The sequence below is a fragment of the Toxorhynchites rutilus genome, chromosome 3, assembly GCF_029784135.1.
Source record: "Toxorhynchites rutilus septentrionalis strain SRP chromosome 3, ASM2978413v1, whole genome shotgun sequence".
Lineage (NCBI taxonomy): Eukaryota > Metazoa > Arthropoda > Insecta > Diptera > Culicidae > Toxorhynchites > Toxorhynchites rutilus.
The window spans coordinates 182,979,841-183,002,638 of record NC_073746.1 but is presented as its reverse complement, the minus strand read 5'-3'; the positions used below and the strand labels follow the sequence as shown (position 1 = coordinate 183,002,638).

Sequence of the window (22,798 nt, the reverse complement as noted above, 5' to 3'; positions counted from 1 at the left end):
ACAGCATCAAACAAATCTCAGAAAATTTCAAACAAATCAAACAAATCTCAGAAAATTTCCGATTCGATTGGTATGCAAATCATGAGAATTCGTTCACAGTGAAAATAGTTATTAACGTTAACTTTATTTCATAAAAACGTGACCTGTTTTCTGATTTGACTCCCTTCCGAAAAGACTGACATGACTCCCCCATGCAAAGGAAGTGTCTAAACATTTTCAACATTGTTACCGAATCTTTTCACTATAATATGAAGTTGTCTTTAAAAACAGTTTTCCCATGAAATTTTTTCACCACGTACAAAAAAAGTGTTTTTAAATTAAATAGAATACTAGTTTGATACGGAAAAGTTAATTTCCATTCAAAATTTTCATTGTGAAAACGTGTTCATTTCGTCTGAAAATCAATTATTCTACGACGCTCACCTGAACTAGTGAACGAAACTCAATGCCTTCAACGGAAATACATAAGACTTTGTGAATCAGACATAAGCCGAAATAAATAAATAATCCACCGAACGATATATAAGTTTAATTAGGTGCATACCGTCTTGTTGTCCATTTGTACGCACCTACAATAGGAAACATTCATCCTACGCATTCATTTGGGGTTCGTTCACGAAGATATTGTTTTTGTTTATATTTCATACTGTAGCGTGTAAAATGGCTGATCATTTTTTATCAGACGAAATTGTTTATATAGAACACAAGGCTTGTGTCGATAAAGTCTATGCATCCCATAAGTTCTACGACGCTAGTATTAAAAGTGCTGCTCTGAAAAGTGATCTTTTCCAAATAGTCGTCCCCTACGACGATAAACATGGTAAGGCTGAAGATAGTCTGGAACCGAAACCAAAGAAACGGAAGAAGGCGCTAAATCGATTTGATGATACCTCGTTGAAGGTATGGTGTGATATAAAATATTTCAATCGCTGCACTCACTTTTCAAATTGATTCTCACAATTTCATTACATCCATAGATACAAAGAACTTATGTGGAATTTCTGAGTTTGATGGAAAAGAATTTGATGCGCCCCATCGAATTGAGGAACACATCTGCACTCGAGTTTGTTGATGCCTTCACTCGGACTGACCGATATGATTCCAGTGCGCATTTTGAGGGAGCCAATAACTCCCGATATATCGTAATGAGTGAATTTTCTGGCCAGTCGTATTTGATACCACCGAATTGTCGTTTCTTCAATACTGACATAAGTAAAATGGCTCATCTTCCGCTGGGTGACGACAAATTTGATTTTATTGTAATAGATCCGCCCTGGTGGAATAAATATATCAGAAGAGTAAAAGCCGCTAACAGTAAGGTAGGATACAGCATGCTCGATAATGAAACTATTCAGAAAATACCTTTGGAGAAGCATATCCACGATTACACCATCGTGGTTATTTGGTGCACAAATTCGCCAACCCATATCAATGCAATCAAAGAACAATTTCTTAAAAAATGGAAGCTGCGGCTAGTGGGCAATTGGTATTGGATTAAAATTACCAAGAGTGGGCAGCCTGTATGCAATTTCAACGAAAGCAATAAGAAACAACCTTATGAGCAAATTTTTATTGCTACTAGTGAGAACAATTCCAAATGTGAGTTGCCTTATGAAAGATTCCTCTATAGCGTACCGAGTGCGTTGCATTCCAATAAACCGCCGCTGTTGGGTAGGATTATCAATAAGAGTGATTGAATGAGGTTTTATAAATATATTTATTTGTCCGTTTCAGATATATTTCATGATTTGCTTCCTGATCATCCGAAATGTTTGGAGATATTCGCTAGAAACGTTTACCCAAATTTCACCTCAATTGGGACAGAAGTACTAAAATTACAGAATGTGAGACTGTTCGATGTGATAAAACAAGAATCATAATAAATAAGATGGTATAAAAAACATAAAACTATACTGAGAAATTTCGCAGATTAATGGCCATTGATTTGTTCGCTTTTGTATCCGTTCGGGTTCATTTGCTGCCATCGCCAGAAGTCTTCACCTGTTGAAACGTTACGTGTATGATTAGGTGTTTCTTCCACATTTAAATTCTCTTCAAATACGTACACATCTCTTCAACGCTATGCACCGCCTTCCATCCGAGTTCACGTTCCGCTAAAGTTGCATTAGCATACATCGCGGAAATATCTCCGGTTCGCCTTTCCTGAATCACGTACGGTATGCTAACGTTGTTAACCCTCTCGAAAGTATGAATCAATTCCATTACGGATACACCTTTTCCAGTTCCAAGGTTGTACATCTGTAACAAATGAATTCATTGGGATCCAATCTCATCAAATTTATTTAATGTTACAACCTTCAACCCCAAATGTACACGTTCCAGTTTGTCCAAAGCAGCTACATGTCCGGTTGCCAGGTCCATTACGTGAACATAATCTCTCACTCCTATAACGAAGAATGTTACAAAAAATCATAGGTCAGATTGATCGTTCGTGTTTTAATTAGAGATGGGCAAACCAGCTCATCATGGTGAGCGGCTCAGAGCCGTTCAGCACATACAAGTGAGCTGATCATTTTAAACAGCTCTTCAGTTCAGTTGAATTTTGCGATTGTTCACACAATTGCATGTGAAACGTAACATCCATGACACATTCTAAAGCGCATGTTTTCTTAATAGACAGAAATACAAAATAAACGAATAGTATTTGTAATTATATACAAACTAAGACTGATATGAATTCTAATAATCTAATAATAATCATCTAATAATCTAATAATAATCAAGGTTTTTCCCACGCACGTATAACTCATAATAACAAGAGAATGGCTGGTAACATTGGTGTCGTCTATATATCGATGTGTTTGTCTTCACTCAAATTAGAATGATAGAATACTTTGGAGGAAATTCAAGATAAAAAGGAAAATTCGAAAAAATGTGTTACACATTTGTACTGCAGTGAAAAGTGGGATGGAAAAAAATGATTTTGCATTTTTTCTAAGTTGTCCAATTGGAGGTACCGCTCTGAATCATATTTCGGATGCTCAAGGCATATGATGCAGAAAACAGATCTAAACTTTATGCACAAGTATAATTTTTTTTCAATAAATTAGTTCAATATGCATTTAAGCTTTTGACTTTGGTACCTATTTGATTGAAAACATAAAAAATCATCGAATAAAATGCTTTTCAAATGAAGCGAATAAAAATCAAACTTCGGACACTAAAACAAAATTTCAGACAGATTGAATTCTAATTTCGGACAGTTTGTTTTGTAATTTTTTGGACGAAAATTACATTACACTTGATTATACCAGTCTGTACGATACTCTCGAAGACGATGAATAAAAAAAAATAAAAAAAAAAAATATATATATTTTAAAATCAACTGCGAAACACTTACCATGCAATCACAGTAAACTGTTAACAGACGTAGTTCCATACAGCTTTCATACATCGTTCGAAAATCAACATTTAAATCACATTCTTTGTAGAGCCCAAACATGCATGTCACGATAGTGTCTTATTACTCCCTAATAGATGAATATAAGAAACCATTGAAACACTGCTCATATAATTACTCTTTTCTGTACACTGCACTGCGACGAACAAAGAGAAGCAATTGTGTTTTTTGATGTTATAATTATCTAGATTTCTGTATTTTAATCTTCAAGTAGATAATGAAACAATCAGATAAGTAGTAAAATTAAAATAATATTGGTTCTTAGCATTATAACTCCTCGGATTCGACATCGAATTATTCCACATACTCAGCATTTACTCATACTGTTGGTGTAAGTTACACCGCCATCTTTATGCGATCGATCGTGATATCGGTAAATCATGTTGCTAAAATTACCAACATTGCAGATTGCCTTTACAAATCCTATTAATTGAAAAAAAAACGAACCTGCTGTTCTTATCATTTCTCAGCGTATTCAGGAAAAAAGTACTATCATAGACTCGCAACTTTAAGACATTTAACTAAATTTCTTCCAAACCTTTCTGGTTTTATCCGATAACAACTGAAACTACCGACGGAGACGTTTTGACTATTATCGAAAATGTAAATGCTAACGCTACAGACAAAGCAACCTGTTGATTACGTCTAGCTTTGCGAACAAATGTTCATTGAAACGATTTATTGTACGCATCAACAGACGTAAGCGCTTTCCAAATGGAAAAAATATGTTTTAATCCGCAAAATCTCCTAGGCCTTTTTTTTGCCGATAATATCCTTCAACTGGACTGATAATTTCATTGGAAATTTGCATGGTTACGCTTGTAGACAAAAAAACAACAAAATTGCGTTTTCCCAACACTAATGGTGTTGATGATTACGTCTCCTATGTAAACATGGGCAGCATATTCGTGGTATAAAGTTTCTGTTTAGGCATATAAACCTGATGCAGACTAAGACGCATCAAACCTGATACTGACCGTTCAAATCAAATCATCAAATTTACTAAAACATGACTTTCCAGTTTTTCAACTTCCATACAAAATTTGCCAAAAACATGACTTTCGATCTGTCCAACTTTCGGAATGGTTTTCATAACATTTTTGGCATATAAACCTGACGGAGACTAAGACGCATCAATCCTGATACTGACTGTTCTAATCCGTTGTTCTGTTTTTGAGTTCGTCGTGGATATCAATTGTGGGTGGGACGAAGTTCGCCGGGTCAGCTAGTGTGTTAATAAAAACGAATTCTGTTTCAAATGTTGGATATTTTCAGATATCTTATATAATCAGTCTCCTCCCTCCCAAAAATTTCCAGGTGGTATGATCGACCATAACACCCACTCATCTCCACCCATAAAACATCATACAGCACCCCCTCCTCCCCACTGGATGGCGCCTACACACTCTGGTAATGATGCTTCTTCCGCTGGTAATGATAAAGCATTTATTTTTGTTACAAGTTACCTCAGAAGTACAATTCAATAAGTGCGCACTTTTGCCCCGTAGACTGCGCACCTTTGCCCCCACTATGGGGCAAAAGTACGCATGTGCCATTTTGTATTAAAATAGGTTTTTGTCTAACTACAAAAAAAAACTCGAGAATTTCTTGTACTACGTTTCGAAGGTAATATATATATAGTTACAATTTGGTAAGCAAACTGAATTTTATTTGCTTTTATTTTAAGAGTTATTGGACGACAACAGTTAGGTGCGCACCTACTACCCCGCACTACTCTACCATTATCAAACCTTTACCAATCAATTATCAGCATTGATGCCGGGTGATGCTCATGTGATCACACATTAAAAACGTTGAACAGGAAAAAGCTGGCTCATCCAGCTGACAACACGGAAAAACAGATACTCAAGGGAAATCCATACGCATCGCTATCGAACTGTTCTAATATGGAGTCGGATAGTCCAACTGTTGCACATCCGGAAAACTCATATAGGAAAAAGAAGCTTCCACCGCTGGTTATTAAAAATGTACAGATATCATCTCTAATGGAGTTGATTCCGAAAAGTGGAGTAACTCCTAAGTTGAAGATCACGCGTTTTGGAATAAATCTTCTCTGCGATTCTGTTGAAGACTTCAACATAATCGAAAACTATTTACAGAAATGCAATTTCGAATATTATACACACGATAAACCTTGGGAGAGGCCCTATCGTGTAGTTATTCGCGGTCTCCCACTTGTTGATTCAGAGGAGCTGCAAGGTATTTTGAAAACCGAGTGCAATCTCGAGACTCTATCTGTACATCAAATAAATCGCAAAGCTGAAGTGAATCAAGATGCTGCGCTCTACCTGGTCCAGTTTGCGAAAGGATATACAACCCTTAACCCTTTCATTACGGTGTGCTCCACCAAAGTGCTACCCCTGTACGGAGCACTGCGCCGAAAAGTATGCACATCGCGCTGGTGTGATCGAAGAGCAGTATGAATTTCATGTCGTCTAAAGACGACGCTCGTAAATACAGCTCGTCGCGCGGATGTCGTCTATAGACGACGCTCGTAACGAAAGGGTTAAGAAGTTGCAAGAGGTAAAATACGTTGCGAATCTTGTTGTCCATTGGCAAGCGTATCGAAATAAGCTGACGTAACACAGTGCTTGAACTGCCACCTGAAAGCAGTACCACGAGTACCGATGCAACTAAACGGTGTGCAAACTGTGGTGGAGCTCACCCAGCCACAGATCGCAGCTGCGATCCCCAATGTCGAATGTTTCGGACCAAGCTACATCAACCAACTCGGCTGGTTTCCAATTTCCAAGCAATACTGTAAGCTACGCACGAGTTCTTGATCCCCGTATCCGAGCTAGAATGCAATGGCTAGTACCGCCTCGATACAAAACGAACGATCGCTCTTCAGTTCTTCCGAGCTGTGGACCATCTTCAATGAGCTCTGTGGAAGACTGAATCAGTGCAAATCTCATTCGGAACAATACAAGGTCCTTGGAGACATGGCGCACAAATATGGGGTCAATTGAGCCCCGCATCAAACCTTTAAATTGGAACGCCCGTTCTGTTCGGGCGAAAAGAATTGAGCTAAATTGTTTTTTATCTCGTCACCACGCCGATGTAGGAGTGATCACCGAAATCCGGCTTAACCCGTCGACGAGCTTCTCACTTCCTGCACATATAGTGGAGGTGTGGCGATCACCATCAGACAGGGCATCCGCTACGAAATTGTCCCGCATCCGAGAACCACCGTTGTTGAAGCGATCGGAGTAAAAATACACACTTCCAGTGGAAACTTCACCCTTTTTGCCGTCTACCTACCAAGGCTGTGTGTGGACAGTAACGGCACTTCACACTGTATGCACTGGATGACCTACGTAAGCTCACAGATATGCAAACTAAGTTTGTGGTGGGCGGTGATCTGAAAGCGCGCCATATATTATGGCGTAATCTCGGGAGTGATAAAAATGGGTAAATTCTTGCGGACCATCTCAGTTCAGGAACTAGCGTTGTACACTTCCCGAGTGAACCCACTTTCTTATCGCCCGCTGGAATAACCTTGGATATATATCTTTCCGATCTGGAACTATCCAAACCGGTCACGCATAATGATCTGAGTTCGGACCACTATCCGATTACGTGCGAAATTGATTTCTGCTCTGCTCCAGTTCCGCCAAGACGACTCATTCAGCAACGTAACACCGTCAGGAGGCAATTCCAACGCACCGGCTGCCTTCAGAAAAAGCAGGTTGTCACCTATCTCAACAGCGTGATAAGAGATCGAATGTTGATCTTTACCAGCAGTGTACAAGAACTAAGCGACTACTCGAAGCCGTTCTGGAAAGTGTCCAAAATTCTGAAGCAAATATGAAGGCGCCCGGAGTAGACGGTATATTCAACCTGGTGTTGAAAAAACTCTCCAACAAAGCTTATTGCTTTCTCGCAACAACATTCACGCGCTTTTCCAGCTGAAACATTTTCCGACTAGGTGGAAGACGTGGAAAGTGATCCCTATCGGCAATGAGTAAAGTTTTTGAGCGGCTAATTCTCCAACGACTGATGCTCCACATCGAAGAAAGAAACATCATTGTACCTGAGCAATTTGGCTTTCGAAAGGGGCATTCAACGGTTCATCAGTTGGTTCGTATTGAAAACATCATTCGGTCCTTCTAGACGTCGATAACGTGTGGCACAACGGGCTCGATCACAAGTTGGTCCAGACAAATTTTCCGGACTATCTCGTCCGGATGGTATGAGAATATCTCACTAAGAGCCCCCGCACACTGCAGACTATTTTTCAGCCAATAGTTTGATCGGATTGGGTTGCTAGTGCGCACACCGAGCCAACCAAACAGTCGGTTTCGGGAAACCTGTCCGTAAATCTTCGATAACTCTATTACAGGCCCCCAACATCGAAGGGAAATCCATTCCCAAACCACAGACATCCTATTGCCGTCGGCAAACAATACACAGTCCTTTCTTTCTTCAGGTGCAACAGTTGTCGGAATGTACATTTAACATATTTGTTTCATGCGCGCTTATTTACAATTCATGAAGTTCACAACATTACATCCCACATATATTTACAAGTACATATTTGATTTGACAACATTACAATAATATTCGACAATAATCTATATAAGTACGTGATAATATTGTTCATCCTGTGGTTTACTGGAATGCCGCTGCTCCACAGCATCTCATTTTTGCTGCTTGCTGTTGCTACTAATACAGCGGTAAGCGAAAGCCCAATAGGAGCGAGTGGTAATGGTTTGTTTTCGCTCTTTCCACTCTGGCACATGAGGAGAACGAATCAATATTACCGCTATTTGTTGGTGCTCGTCAGCTGTTCTTTTCCGTTATACTGTCTGCTCTATTCTTAGAAACAGTCGGTTGTTTTGGGAATTCCCGGATCAGGGCTGTAGTCGAGTTGGTCAAGAGTGCGCGCACTAGCCAACTGTCAACCGAATATCGTCGAAAGACTGTATTTAAGGTGAAGATTGAAGCTAGCCACAATGGCGCTCATTTCTTTCATCTCTCTCTCTCTCACCCCTCGCCCGAAAATCAATAATTTTGCGAAACAGTGTGAAGAAAATGATCGTTTTCGCACACTTCCAATCAAGTAATATCAACCAAACTCTAATCGATTACTCACAAGATATTAAATTTTCATCTGCTGTCGCACTGTATAGTGAAAAACGTCGGTAAACTCGAGCTAGTGCTCTGATCTTTCAATTCTAGATCAACATTTCAAAAGGGTCTATCTTCTTTGATCGATTCTCTTCACCGTCTTTCTCTTTCGATAACCACGGCCTTTCAGACAGATTTTGCTCCAGTTTTGCCATGTAGTTTGATAAACGAGGTCCCCTTTCCCCCTTCTTGTCGTCGAACACATCAGGAAATCCTGTTACTGCTGAGTTATTAATGAAAGAGAATGTAGATGAAGAGAATCGATCAAAGAAGATAGACCCTTTCGACATGTTGATCTAGAATTTTCGGCAATGGTTTTGTTTGTATTGGTGGAAGCATCGTTATTTTTTCGACACTGATGCCAAACAACATCATCGAAACAGCTATAAAAACCACTCAATAAAATGATATTGCTCAGTCATAGCGTTTCATGTCATGAAAATCAATAGAATAAAATTGTGTTGATATCAATACAATTATTATTTTTACGTTTAATGGGTCTATAATGTAAGTTTTAGCAACTTTAACATTGGGTAAGAAAATTGTATTGCAGAGCTCGAAACACTGTCACGGCTGCCTATGCTTTCAAGAACAGTAAACGGAAAAGTATTACATTCAATCAAAATGCCTCGGCCAACGAAGAGAAGGGTTAAGGCTCTCCAACGAGAATATATGAAAACAACTCGATCAACGAAGCAAAATATTAAGGAATTATCAACATCCAGTTACTATGCGGAAGAACTTGTTAATACCAAAAGAACCCCAATTCGCATGTGTTATAAATTTGCTCATGTAAGTGAATTGATCTGTTTACGTGTGCTTTGCTCTTCTCTCACAAACACTATTACCCCATTTTTACACGTGGGTTTACCTATACTACTGCAATGGCTAGCTTCCACCCAAAGTACGTGGAATAAGAAGGTAGTCTACTCCCTGCTTTGTTCAAGTGTGGTAGACAAAGGAAAAAAGCAAGAAATAGTAATAAACCATCGATCGAATCCATACAAATTTAAACATTTTTTATTTTTTCAAATTATAATACAAGAACTGTCTTCAAAAATGTTTCGAAATGATGAAATAGCAGTTCACTTAATTTTTTTAAAATATAAAACTGTAAAATTATCGCATCTGTACTATAAAAATAATGCAATCCGATAAACAAATGTGTTGAGAGGTTATATCGAAGCAGTGTTGTTCCCATTCCCGATCCATGGAGCGAATGCACGGGATAGCTGAAAACATCTTCGATTAGTTTATCTCATTCGAAATTATTCTGTTCCGGCATCGTGGGACTTGGTACTTCAACATTTCGCTGATGTAAGCAAAACCTGTTCAGTATGAAATCGATAAAAACCACATAAAAACTTACTTACACTGAAAAAGCGGTACATTATCGTACCGCTTTTTGGACCACCTAAGCAAATCGCCTAATAATTCCAAACCGATACGGTCTAAATAAAACATGTCACATTGTATACTAAGCTATATCTGTTTTTTCTCAATCAATAATGTTTAATCATTATATCAAGCTTTAAATTACCAAATATATCATAAAATAAAAGAGAGGATTTCTGGACATTAAAATTTGATGCGGGGTGATTTGGACCAGTGTGTGTTTCATCGAAAAAAACATACTTATGTTAATGTAAAGTATTTTGGAATAATGTTACAATCAGTAACAGAGTCTTGGGACCAATATCCGGTATTTTGGCCAGATTCCAGACCAGAAAAATTGGATTGAGACCATCTCGAATTCTGCATGGATTTTTTCATGCTCGAACACATTTTCAAATACTTTCGATGCTTGGTCAAAGAAAATCCGTTCTTGATGGCCTGAGTTGATCTTTCAAGCTCCTCCTTCTTCCAACGTTGTCTGCCCATCCTCTTTTTGTAATTCAGCGGCATCTGGAATCAATTAGACCAAAGAAAAACCTCAAATCTGTAGGACCAATTCACCCCACACAACATGCAAAAATTAAAATGCAATTAATTTAATTTATTGTTATCAAACTTACAGTTTCGCTGCATCAAATTGTTCCTCTTCTATAGGCGAACAGAACTTTACTGCACAATACACGAAAAGTTTGTTTAATCAGCGGGAAAAACCTTAAAACGATGATCGGAAAATTCACATTTTTTGACAATCAAAGTGCTTGCTGTGTTCATGCTACCATTTCCTTCCACCTGTCGAATTTTACGAAAGTTTTTATACGTTAGTTACATACGGTTCGTAAATAAAAGAAGATGACATTATAGAAAAATCCAAGTTGAGCCGTACTTTTTGAGATAATGGGGTGGTCCAAATCACCCCAACTCACTCCGTGTTACCCTACTGATTAAACGGACGGCCGATAGTTGACCGACCGAATAGTTTGAATGCAATCGGGAAGTCTATCAAACTTTGTTATCGGTCGGTACTGAATCGGTGTAGTGTGCGCATATGCATGTCGTTCCATACTGATTCTGTCGTCCGACCGATCTATCGGCCGACAAAAGTCTGCAGTCTACAGGGGCTCTAACAGACAGTGTCATCATGGCAAATGGTCACCATCCCATGGTTTACAGATCTAGACTCCAGAGAAGCATAACTACGTACGTGTCATATTTGAATGACTGGAAAATTAAGGTCAATGACTTTCCGACATTGGCAATTTCCGGAACTGCTTCCGCCTGCTAACTGCTTCTTCAAAGTAAATGACCGTCCAGTTGATTGGTCAAAGGAAGTGTCCTACCTGGGTGTCACCATCGACGACAAGCAGCTATATAGGTCCCACACAGACAAATTGGTAGTGAGATGCACAAGGCTTACTCAGGCGCTTTATCCGCTGATATCCCGACGTTCACGACTGTCTTCAAGGCAATTATTGCTCCAGTGATGAGCTACGCGATGCCTGTGTGAGGTGCGTGTGCTTCCACCCACAAGAAAAAGCTGCAGGTGAATCAGAATCGTCTCGTCAGAATGATCCTGGATGTCCCATACGACACCGGGATAAGAGAACTACATGAAGCTGCCAATGGTAAAACAATCGAGGAACCTCATTTGGAAAACTTGTCATAAGGTCTACCATCTCGAAATATTCGCTCATCCGAGCGTGCATAAATTAGGTTTAGTAAAATTTTATGTTAGGTTAAGTAGGATAACCTAAAATATCATTGATATAGAAATATCTAAATCAAAATAACATTGACAAAAAAGAATCAATTCCATGTTTGAAAAATGTGTAAATTTTGTAATGAAGGTTGAAAAATGAAATGTATCACTTAAAAATGTATATGTATCCCAAAACAAATTGACAAATATAATAAACTTAATTAATAATAAATCAATAATTAATAATTTAAAAAAATCATATGTTCAAAAAATGTGTTCCATACCGGTCCCGTCTGGTGTGTTGTAATCATTTCCGAAAATGGTGAGAACTTCCTTCTTCCCAATTGCCACTTGACTAATGTATGGCATAAGATTAGTGAACTGCTTTGTTGGATCCTCTCCGATTTTCCCAGATTTATGCGCCCCTACCGGGTTGAAGTATCGCAGCGCTATTATATTCCATTTGGGATCTGCTCGGACCGCATCTTTCAACATTTCTTCGATGAAGTACTTTGTTCTGCCGTAAACATTAGTAACATCTCCGGTAGGATTCTCCTCCGTTATGGGCAGTGTATCCGGTTCTCCATAGACCGTGCACGAGCTTGAAAAGACCATCTTATAGATACCGTAGCTATCCATCACCTCCAACAAGTTAATCATCCCTATCATATTGTTCTTGTAGTAGAGCAAAGGATTGGACATCGATTCCCCGACGGCTTTCAACGCAGCAAAATGTATCACTGATTCGATCTTGTGCGACTTGAAAATTGCCTCCAGTGCAGCCTTGTCGAGCAGATCACAGCGGAAGAATGTTATCTTCTTGCCGGTGATTTCCTCCACGCGTTTCAACGCTACGGATTCGTTTTTGACCGAGTTCACCGAATTGGTGAAGTTGTCGAGCGCCACAACCCCATAACCAGCCTCGAGAAGGGACACGACTGTGTGCGATCCAATGTAACCTGCTCCGCCGGTCACCAACACTGTGCCTTTGCTCTCGCCCGTCATTATCTTCTACAAGTAAAAAATAAAAACCAAACGTTTATTCCACAAACTATAGCGAGTATTTCATCTAAAGTAGGACAGAAGTTTAAAAATTGCAGAATGTGAGACTGTACGAAATCACTTCGTTTTGGGTTTATTTTGCGGAGCTGAAAAAAGGAATAAAAAGGAATAATACGGTAAACGAACTGTAGAAATACGTAGAATGTCTGATAGATAACAAATGTTAGTGGGTGGACAACAGGTCTTCTGAGTTCAAATGTTTCATGTTTCTTTGTTTTTAAGAGGCTTTAAACTTTGCAGTTCATTCGCCTCCAATAGAGTTCAAATGTTTAGAGACGTCTTGAAAAGATTAAATACTATCTGGGAGAGACTGTGCGATGAATATATTTGTTTATTTGTTTATTCATTACAATCAACAGGCCTGAACATGAGTTCCCTAATGATACCTATTAAATCAATAACTTAAAATACTTAATCTACTTAAAACTATGCCTAACTGGAAAGAGCGGTCAAGAAATCTTAAACTTGCGCGAGATAAGTGGAAGTCATAAGACAAGTAGAAAAGGTTAAATACACGAGACATACTCGATACGGGTTCGTTGTAGCCGTAGTTTGTGTGAGAGTGAGGGAGGCAGAGAAATGTATGTGAACGCAGGTTACGAAGGTGGTATATTAAAATCGATCGGCTGAAGAAGATCAGCACAATAGATTTTCGAGGAAATTAGATCGGATACAAAAGTAGCCTTCGCTACATCTCTACGTAGACTGAGCAAATCGAGTCCGATCAATTTACAACGATTCTCATAGCTGGGTAGATTCGAAGGGCAAGTTATGTAGGGAGAAACGGACGAATTTCCGTTAGATCGCCTCAATTCGCTAGACACTATTTTGATAGTAGGGAGACCATACTGTGCACGCATATTCAAGATGAGAGCGCACTAAAGCAATATTGTACAAACTATCAAGACAAAGTATACACGTTGGACGAGAGAAGTTTCAATAATTCCGGAAAGTATATGTTGAAATTAGATTCGCTTCGAAGTCGACCTGAACGGGGCGTGTCGAGGCTCAAAATGATTTTCTTGTTGAACAGGGATACGATCCGCAAGTCTTCAAAGGAAGTTGCTAAACCAAAGGAACCTTTGTTTTAACGGAGCATCAACGGAATCAAAAATACGCTACGAGCAGAAACCCAACAAACTGGTTTTGAAACATTACAACGCTTGAGTACGTGCTACAAAGCCATTTCAAACTTGGAGCCGCTTAAACGAGAATTCGTGCGTAACCCGCCGCATTCACTTGTTAGTGAAAGAGTTACACCTTCTTTCTCATGATAATGGCAAAAAATTGGTCGATTCGGCAATTGCTTCCAAATAGGTGTCGTTATTCAACGTTAGGTTGGTAAACGACTAGACTAAGGGTACCAACAGTACTTCGTGTATTTGCAGACATTAAATAGACCCCAAACGTGGGCCTTAGCTTCTTGTCCAGTAACTCCTATCCCTACTTCCTCACGGCACCGACTGTGGTAACGAGTAACCGTGGTGAAGATCGGGTAATCAAACCCGGTGGGATCTTGGACGTATGCTGACAAGGAAGGGAACCTATCCAAGCGTCTGTTCACAATGGAAGTGCAACTCAAAACAACGTCTGTTCGCCGTGACAGGGAAGGCTGATCGCTGTTCTCGTGCCATCGTGAGACTCTAAACAATGCTGTGCACGATGGTCATCCGGCGAGACAGCGGGTTGGTGCAGGCCCTGCAAACCATCCGTAAAAATGAAACGCACAGGAAAATTCACAAACAAATTCAAGACAGGACCACCCAAGGAAAACGGACTAGAAATTTGAAACTCGGAACATGGAACTGTAAGTCGACTTTCTTTCGATTACCCGAATTCTTTCGGAAATATTGAGAGCCGGCAATTCCAACATCGTAGCTCTGCGGGAGGGGTGCTGGAAATGTTCGATAGTGCGATCGTTTCAAGCTACCAGAGTTGCGGCAACACACACGAGCTGGGTACAGCTTTCATCGTAATGGGGGAGAAGCCGAAACGGGTGATTGGCTGGTGACCAACCAACGAAAGTATGTGCAGACTGAGAATGCGTGGCCACTTTTTCCACATTACAACCATCAACGTCCACACTCTCTTTCTAGCTAGCACCGATGACGATAAAGAATAATTCTATGCGCAGCCAGAGCGTGCATACGATTAGGGATTGTTAACCGGTAATACCGGGTCGTTTTCCATTACCGAATTACCGATAATTTTACAATCAATAACCGGTAATTTCGGTAATTTTTTCACGCCATAAATAATATTCGCTTTTACGCCGCTTTAAATATTACTCTAGAATCAAATAAGATCTATGACTTCCGACCTACAACCTTCGAACTTCAGTTCAAAAAATTGCTGCTCGATCTGAAAACGAAACACAAGATAAGCTTCAGCGACGAAGGAATTGGTTGATGCCTTTGAACCAGTTCTGGTCGCTGTTGAACTGATCGGAGCAACCATCGGAAATTTCGAAGCAGCTGCTTGAAGTCCTGATTGAAAGGATTGGAGAAAGACGTTTCGTATATGTAGATTCATTCCCGTATATAAATAATAATTCTGCTCGTGATCGTGGCACAATTAATTATGACGTTGGCGTCTTCTATCAAACGTTACGGACTGCATTGATCAAGCAGGCATTTCAAATTGTTCCTGACTTGATCAAATTTGACGATGATGATATTAATTCAGAAGGAGGAAAAAAAACACACACCGGACGAAGCGGAACCTGCAGTTGAGCATTAAGGAAAAATTGAAACGACGATTGCAACTATCAAAGGTATCAACGTCCAGCCCAAGCCCAACGTCTATGAACGAATTGATGAAAACCCTCGGACAAGTGTTTTCGTACAGAGGGCATCAATGGCAAATACATGACAAATGAAATTTTCATTACCGAATAACCGGTTATTGAAATTTTGGCACGGTAATGCAATCCCTATATACGATCGCTGCCCAAAACACGACATCAATATCGTCATCCGTTATAGGTCGACCAATAGGAGCAGTTCAAACCAGTAATTGGTAGGTCAGCACCCATCCGCGAACCAACGAAAACTGCCTGAGATTTATCGACTTCGCTGTCTCCAAGAACATGACCATACGTAGCACTTTCTTAAAGGACAGCCTCTGTGTGAATGGTGAACGTAAGCTCCCTTTTAGATCTAACCTGACCTTTTATACATACCGTGCCTATGCGACGCTGTCCTGTCACGTATAGTTCGCCCTCTTTGAGGTTTGCCCCAGCCCTGTATCATCCAACCCAATCGCGCAGCACCAGTTCTCGACCTCTTCGTATCTGGACTGTGGATAAGGAAATCGTAGTCTCTGCGACTTCTCCAAACATCTCCAAAATGGCTGGGGTCTGAGTGGCGGAAACCGCACAGCCTCCAATACCGTTACAGATCGCTGGAGATCACCTCAACATACGGAAACACAAATTGACCACTTTTTGATCGAAGGTCGGTATTCCTCAGATATCATCGACGTCAGAACTTGCTGATGAAGGTCTAAACTGTTTGTCGTCAATGAAATAAGACATATTTGTCTACCAGATGCTACAAGCATTTCAGTTCAGCCCATCGTCTTCAAACGTCCAATCATCTAGATCCGGCAAGAAAACGCAAGTCGACGTTTCAGTTGATACACCACATATAGCAAGTATTATAGTGCCTTCTATTCCAGCTGATGCTTCATTGAGTATCCCTGCCAGTTGCACAGTTTTGACTAAAGCAGAAATCAATCAATCAATCAATCAATCACAATGCAATCAACACAATCGAATGCTGCATCAACGAGCCCCACTGCACTTTGTCATACACCGTTACCACCGCCTACATCGCTTCCTTTTTTTCTGTATTATAGTGATTTTCAACACTTGGCTGGTTCGTCACTACATCGCTTCCTCTTCTACCACCACCACGTCAAACTGTATCAGTGCAACCACAAACGGTTGCAACAATCCAAGCACTACGAATACTATTGCACCTTTTAACACGTTCGTCGCCCAATGCACCGTTTTTGAGTTTCTCGCGAGGCTCAACTTGCGGATGAATTATGAAATGAAGATCAAACTTAGTTTGTAGACTAATTTTACATGATCTAGTGAAATTTTATTCTATTTGAAGTAGAATTGACAACAATAGCACATGCCAAAGTCATATTATACGATTTTCGCAAAAAAACTCCAGTACAAACCATCCGTACTATAAATTGATAAAAAGTATATATTAATATGGTTATGATTTTATTATTTTTCTACATATCCTGTAGTTACATTTAGGTGCTTATTCTGTCAAATTCCTTTTGAAAATCCTATTCAATTTGAACGAGGAAAGTGTCACCCATATCTGGGTGACGGGGCGTTGAAAGTATTAACGTTTGCATTTAAAAAATGGCCTTTTTTCTGATGGTGATAGAAAAAAACTAAGACAGATAATTGAATTTGATAATTTTCCCATGGAAGGTAATTTTATTAGCTTAATTGCAAAAAAAATCTACGCCCTTGCGAGCAGTCTTCCGGCAGTTAACCGGAACATTCGCCATGAAGGACGAAAACATGCGTGTAGGCATGTTTTTGAGTTCTCTCTTCGTTTTATTTATCAATTCCTCCTCGCTTTTGGCGACAAAATTGTTGGAGTAAATCTTACACTTCAGGTTTGCCCAGAAATTCTCGATGGGTCGCAGCTGTGGGACGTTGGGCAGGTTCGCCGACTTGTGTACCGCATCGATATTCAGCCGCTCCATCTCCTCTAACGATCGCTTCGAGTAGTGGGCCGATGCCAGATCCGGCCAGAACACCGCGTCTTCGCCCTTATGGTATTTCTTGATGAACGACGCAACTTCCGGCAGACACTACGTACTATAAATTTCCCCGTTAACGGCCAGTCCGGAGCTAAAGAAGAGCGGCTTTGCGTCCCCTTCTGGCTGATTTTCAGCCACAGCAGCACCTTCTTGGGGAACTTGATGTGTGAAATAAACTTCACTTCGGAGCTCACTTCCTTCGTGGGGCAAGTAAAATACGAAGTGCCCTGCTAGACGTTGCTATCCAGGGTGAGATAGGTCTTGTCGTCCATCATCACCGCCACGTCGCGATTCGCCGGGAAAATCGACTTGACCATCTTATTCAGCCGCTGTCGCTGCGTCATTGCCTGCAGCTCCGAGACCATTGGACGGGACTTCCGCTTTCTGACATATATGTCCATGTTCGCCGGGTGCTTTTTCACTGTTTGGCCGGTTGCACCGACCTCCATAAAATGCTCTGTGTTACCGTCACCTCGATATAACTCGCATCCGGTTAATAGACCAGTGGGTCCAACGACCGACGAGAACTCAAACGGAAGTGGCTCACGAGTTAATATCTCAACTACTATACCTAGATTAGCGATAGCACCAACACCATCCCCACCAATAACGGTTATTGACGATAGGAGAAACTGGTTCTATTTAACAAAATTTCAACCTCATGAAACTGAAGCCAACATTATCAATTACATTGATTACCATGCGCAATGTGAACCCAGTCAAATAACGTGCCATCGGCTTGCTCGCAATGCTAAAGATAGACCATTAACGTTTCAAACTTTTTCTTTCAAAGTTAATATGCCGTCTAATATCGTCAAAGTTTGCTGTCGGATGGATTTTGGTCGAATGGAATTTCTATTGTTCATTTTTAGATCGGAGATCCAGCAACTTCAAAACGATTCGGAAACAATCACGAATGAACCGTTTCAAACCCACTGTGCAGAATCAAATAACTTCTTCCTCAGAATTCCACAAAGCTGCCCGACTTTCTCAAACTACGTTTGCACTACCCAACAAGGATTCATGCCGAAGAGATCAACAAACACCCAGCTATACGTCTTTCATCATCAGAGCTCTGGATCCATACTCCATAATCAAATGCACGCAATCTACACGGATTTTTCAGCAGCATTCGACAAAATTATTTTTGAATTACTAATAGCAAAACTCGAACGTTTCGGTTTCTCTGGTACGCTACTAAGTTGGCTAAATTATTATCTTGTTGGTCGTTCAATGCCAGTTAAATATTATATCTGATATTATTATCTGAACCTTTCTTCGTTACATCCAGTGTTCCACAGGGTAGACACATTGGACTCTTCTTTTTTCTGCTATATTTGAACGACATCAACTTTACTCTGAAATGTTTCAAACATTCGTACGCAGATGACTTCAAGCTTTATCTTGTGATAATTTGTCAAGAAGACGCGCAATTCCTTCAGCGGGAACTCGATAGCTTTTCCGACTGGTGTGCAATAAACCACATGAGTTTGAATGCTGACAAATACTTCGTCATCTCCTTCGCTCGTAAACGTTCCGTATTCTCGTTCGACTACACTATTGCCGATATAATTCTTAATCTGAAGGATAAGGTTAAGGATTTGGGTGCGCCCTTTGATTCAAGGCTCAATTTTAAAGACCATATAGCTCACATTACTTCCAAACCTTCGAAGTGCTTGGGCTTCATTTCACGAAGTTCTCAGACATATACTGTCTAAAAGTTTTGTATTGTTCATTAGTCCGATCTATTTTGAAGAATGAAGTATGTTGTATGGGTTCCGTACTATCAAAACAACATACACAATATATAAGCAATACAAAGGAAGTTTGTCCGCTTTGCTCTGCGACGGTTGCCTAGGAACGATCCCTTCAACCTTCCCAGCTACAGAGATCGTTGTCGATTGATCGATCTAGAACTTCTCGAAAATAGACGGAACGTAGCGAAGGCTGCTTTCGTCTCAGATGTTGTTCAGTCTCAAATAGACTGCTCTGCTGTGCTAAATTAATTCAACATAAATGTTCCTCGTCGTACTCTGAGAACCCATGACTTCCTCCGAATTCGTACATTTCGTACGAATTATGGCTATAACGAGCCTATTAGTAGAATGTGTCGCGTGTTCAACCATTGTTTTCATGTTTTTGACTATCACTTGTCTCCTTACGTCAATAAGAGTAGGTTCCGTGGCGTGCTTGGACATACTAGCCTGATGTTAAACTAGAATAAGTCGTTTGTTAGGATTAAGATTGTGTCATTTGGACTGTATTTAATGTTGACGCAAGAGGTGAGCAGGTTTTATGCAAATTTTAGAAAAATCTTGAAGCATACTAAAGTGGGCTTTTCTCTGCTCCAAAATAAATCAATATAAATAACTGGTTTTTTTTATAAGTAGTCCAGGAACCAGTGTGCTCCCGTGGCCGAGTGGTTAGCGTCATAACTAACATGCCGGGTATTCGGGTTCGATTCCCGTTCTGGTCGGGGGAATTTTTCGTCAAAGAAATTTCCTCCGACTTGCACTGTGATCACGCGTATTCTAGAGCTTGCCACTCAGAATGCATTCAAGGCGTGTTATTTGGCATAGAAATCTCAACTAAGTACTAATAAAAAATGACGCAAGTAATACTACGTTGAGACGGCGAAGTTCCTCTAGGAACGTTAGTGCCATTGAAGAAGAAGAAGAAGAAGAAGGAACCAGTGAATCTGGGTGTGCCTCAAGGAAGTGTTCTGGGGCCATTGTTGTTCTTGCTGTATATCAATTATATGAAACAGGTGTTAAATTATAGTGACGTGAACTTGTTCGCTGATATTCGTTGTAGCAGATACCTTGCAACACTGTTACAGAAATATGAACCATGAACTACAACATCTAGATGACTGACTAGAATGGAAAAGACTGAAGCTGAACATAAACAAAACAAAAAACATGGTAGTATCGACACGTATTATAGACAGTAGCGGTTTTGATATAAATATAGATGGACAATCTGTGGAGAGGGCATCATCAATCAAATATCTTGGCGTTGTTTTGGACCAAACGCTGCACTTTGACGAACAAATAAACTACACCATAAAAAATGGAATGCTTTGTAGGATTAATCGATTTTTGACCTTTGAGAGTAGGCTGACGTTCTACAAAGCATTGATTGCTCCACATTTTGATTATTGTGCATCCGTGTTGTTCCTAGCAAACAAGAGACAATTGCAACGGATGCAAATTTTACAGAACAAAGTCATGCGCTTGATATTGAGATGCGATAGATTAACTCCACGAAGATTTATGTAAGGCATTCAATGGATGTCAGTCGGCCAGCGTATTAAATACTGCACGCTCACGTTAGGCAACAAGGCAAGCAAGGACACCTCAGAACTCTGAACTTCCGGATGTCCTGTACCCAAAATTTTAATTTTTACAAAGGTTATAAGCTTCACAACTCACTGCCAAATGAAGCAAAGACAGCAACAAGCCTTATAAAGTTCATCAAACTTAGAGTCTATGTCTGTAGCACAACCAGTTCGATTTATTTTTATTTTATCCATGTAGGGAAATGAGGTGGGACCATCATTATTATATAAGTCGGTAACTATTTTTCAATGAAATGTGAAACATTCCCTTCACTTGAATCAATCAGGCTTGATTATGGGTTTAAAAATTCATGGTGGGACAGTTATGCCTAGAAAATCAACATGAGACGATTGAACTAGTGTATGAGCACCCTTATGAAAGCATCGATGTTTGTCTTGACAATTGAATAGTGTAAAAAGAATACGACTTCTCCGTGGTATTTCTAATACTTAATTTTGAATCCCGGAACTTGCTGCGAGAACATGAACATAGATACGAATATGTTGAATGAACTGGAATCTGTCTTGGGATATGATTCAAATAAATGAAGATAAATGGATTTGTTGGAAGGAGCGTATCGCTTAAACGAATCCTGTTATGGAAGGTTCACAATGAATTTGGAATCATTGATATTCCATGTTTCGTTCGATCAATTCCGAAACCTTTTCGTCAGAATGTCTACCATAATAATGTGGAAGAACATATACGCAAACACATTGAGTATGATATCACACACGTGTAACAATGTGCCATATTCGATCACGCAGGTAATCTATTACTGTTAAGATGTGTTTCTATACCATCTTATCTGAATACCTAATGCAACGAAGTCTGTCTGTCTGTGTATTTAATTAAATGCCAATGCATGTTACGCCTGCCAGCATTTGAACAAAGAAACGTAAACAAATTCAATCGCTCGGTTGTGAATTCATAGGCTGGTAAGCAAGGACACAACAACTAAAATGTACATGTTCCATTGCCGACAACAACCCGAATTCTGTAAACACATAGTTTAAGCAGGCCTCTAAACGTAAATTGCGAAAAGTGCGAAGTTTCCATTTCACTTAAACTGTTCTACATAACGTCTACTAAACTCTCTCTTTGCGGTCAATATATCTCACATCCTCTTTCGAAAAAAGACAGTTAAAGAAACCGGTAATCGGCCATATTTCTGCCGTCACCGGATCAGAATTGTGCTAAACGCGTGACTTTGTTTCAGAGTCAAGGTCATTTCAGCCACGTCGCCACATGGCGGATCTCACCGCGAGTTGAATGCTCGTACAAGCTGGATAACTGTTTCGCTTTTATACATCTTCGTTCAGATACCGAGTTAGCAATACCATATCTGCAACCCCAAACAAATGTTGTGTATGTTTTTGTTCGCTTTCTCATCTCCTACGATTTAATGGAAAAAATGGATAGTTTTTAACACATCCGTTTCACATTTATCTTCGAGATGCGCAATCGTGACGAAACACCCGTTAGCAACCTAAATGTTCGTGATTGATTGTTTAAGACACGTTCAAGCATCGCAAACTTATCATACATCCGGTAAAGATAAAAGGCCACCGCGAAGATACCCTTCGATGATAATATTCTAACAATTGCACTGCAAAATCAACTAATTGATACACTTACTTCAAGTGAGAAGAATACGAGTTCAACGATGTTTTTCCAGATAAAAGTCCGCTATCAATATGACTCTTCTTTCGGTAGATGAAATTGCTATTTTTCCTTCACGTCACAAAACAACAAACTAAACCACCATCGAACAAACAATCATTTTCACCACATTCCTCCTCAAACTCGAATTATAACGGCACTGATTGATAAAAGGTGAAGCCTGAGTACGACGCGCAAGGGAAAAGCGTCCAAAGCACGTCAAACTCACGCATCCGCAGCGGTCCCGATCGTGTTGAGAAATGCAGACGACTT

The 22,798-nt window shown here is 40.0% G+C and overlaps 2 protein-coding genes across 2 annotated transcripts; one reads left to right on the top strand and one right to left on the bottom strand.

The window, feature by feature from the left end:
* The first annotated feature begins 629 nt into the window (after window positions 1–629).
* On the top strand, window positions 630–1,908 carry LOC129774859 (N(6)-adenine-specific methyltransferase METTL4). Its single transcript, XM_055778887.1, has 3 exons — window positions 630–900; window positions 978–1,671; window positions 1,735–1,908. The coding sequence occupies exons 1-3, from the start codon at window positions 661–663 to the stop codon at window positions 1,878–1,880; spliced, it is 1,080 nt and encodes a 359-aa protein (XP_055634862.1). The 5' UTR covers window positions 630–660; the 3' UTR covers window positions 1,881–1,908.
* Window positions 1,699–22,798, bottom strand: LOC129774860 (UDP-glucose 4-epimerase-like). The gene is made up of 5 exons (XM_055778889.1): window positions 22,502–22,798; window positions 11,948–12,674; window positions 2,317–2,405; window positions 2,067–2,259; window positions 1,699–2,001 (listed from the first exon to the last, which is right to left on the bottom strand). The coding sequence occupies exons 2-5, from the start codon at window positions 12,666–12,668 to the stop codon at window positions 1,931–1,933; spliced, it is 1,074 nt and encodes a 357-aa protein (XP_055634864.1). The 5' UTR covers window positions 12,669–12,674; window positions 22,502–22,798; the 3' UTR covers window positions 1,699–1,930.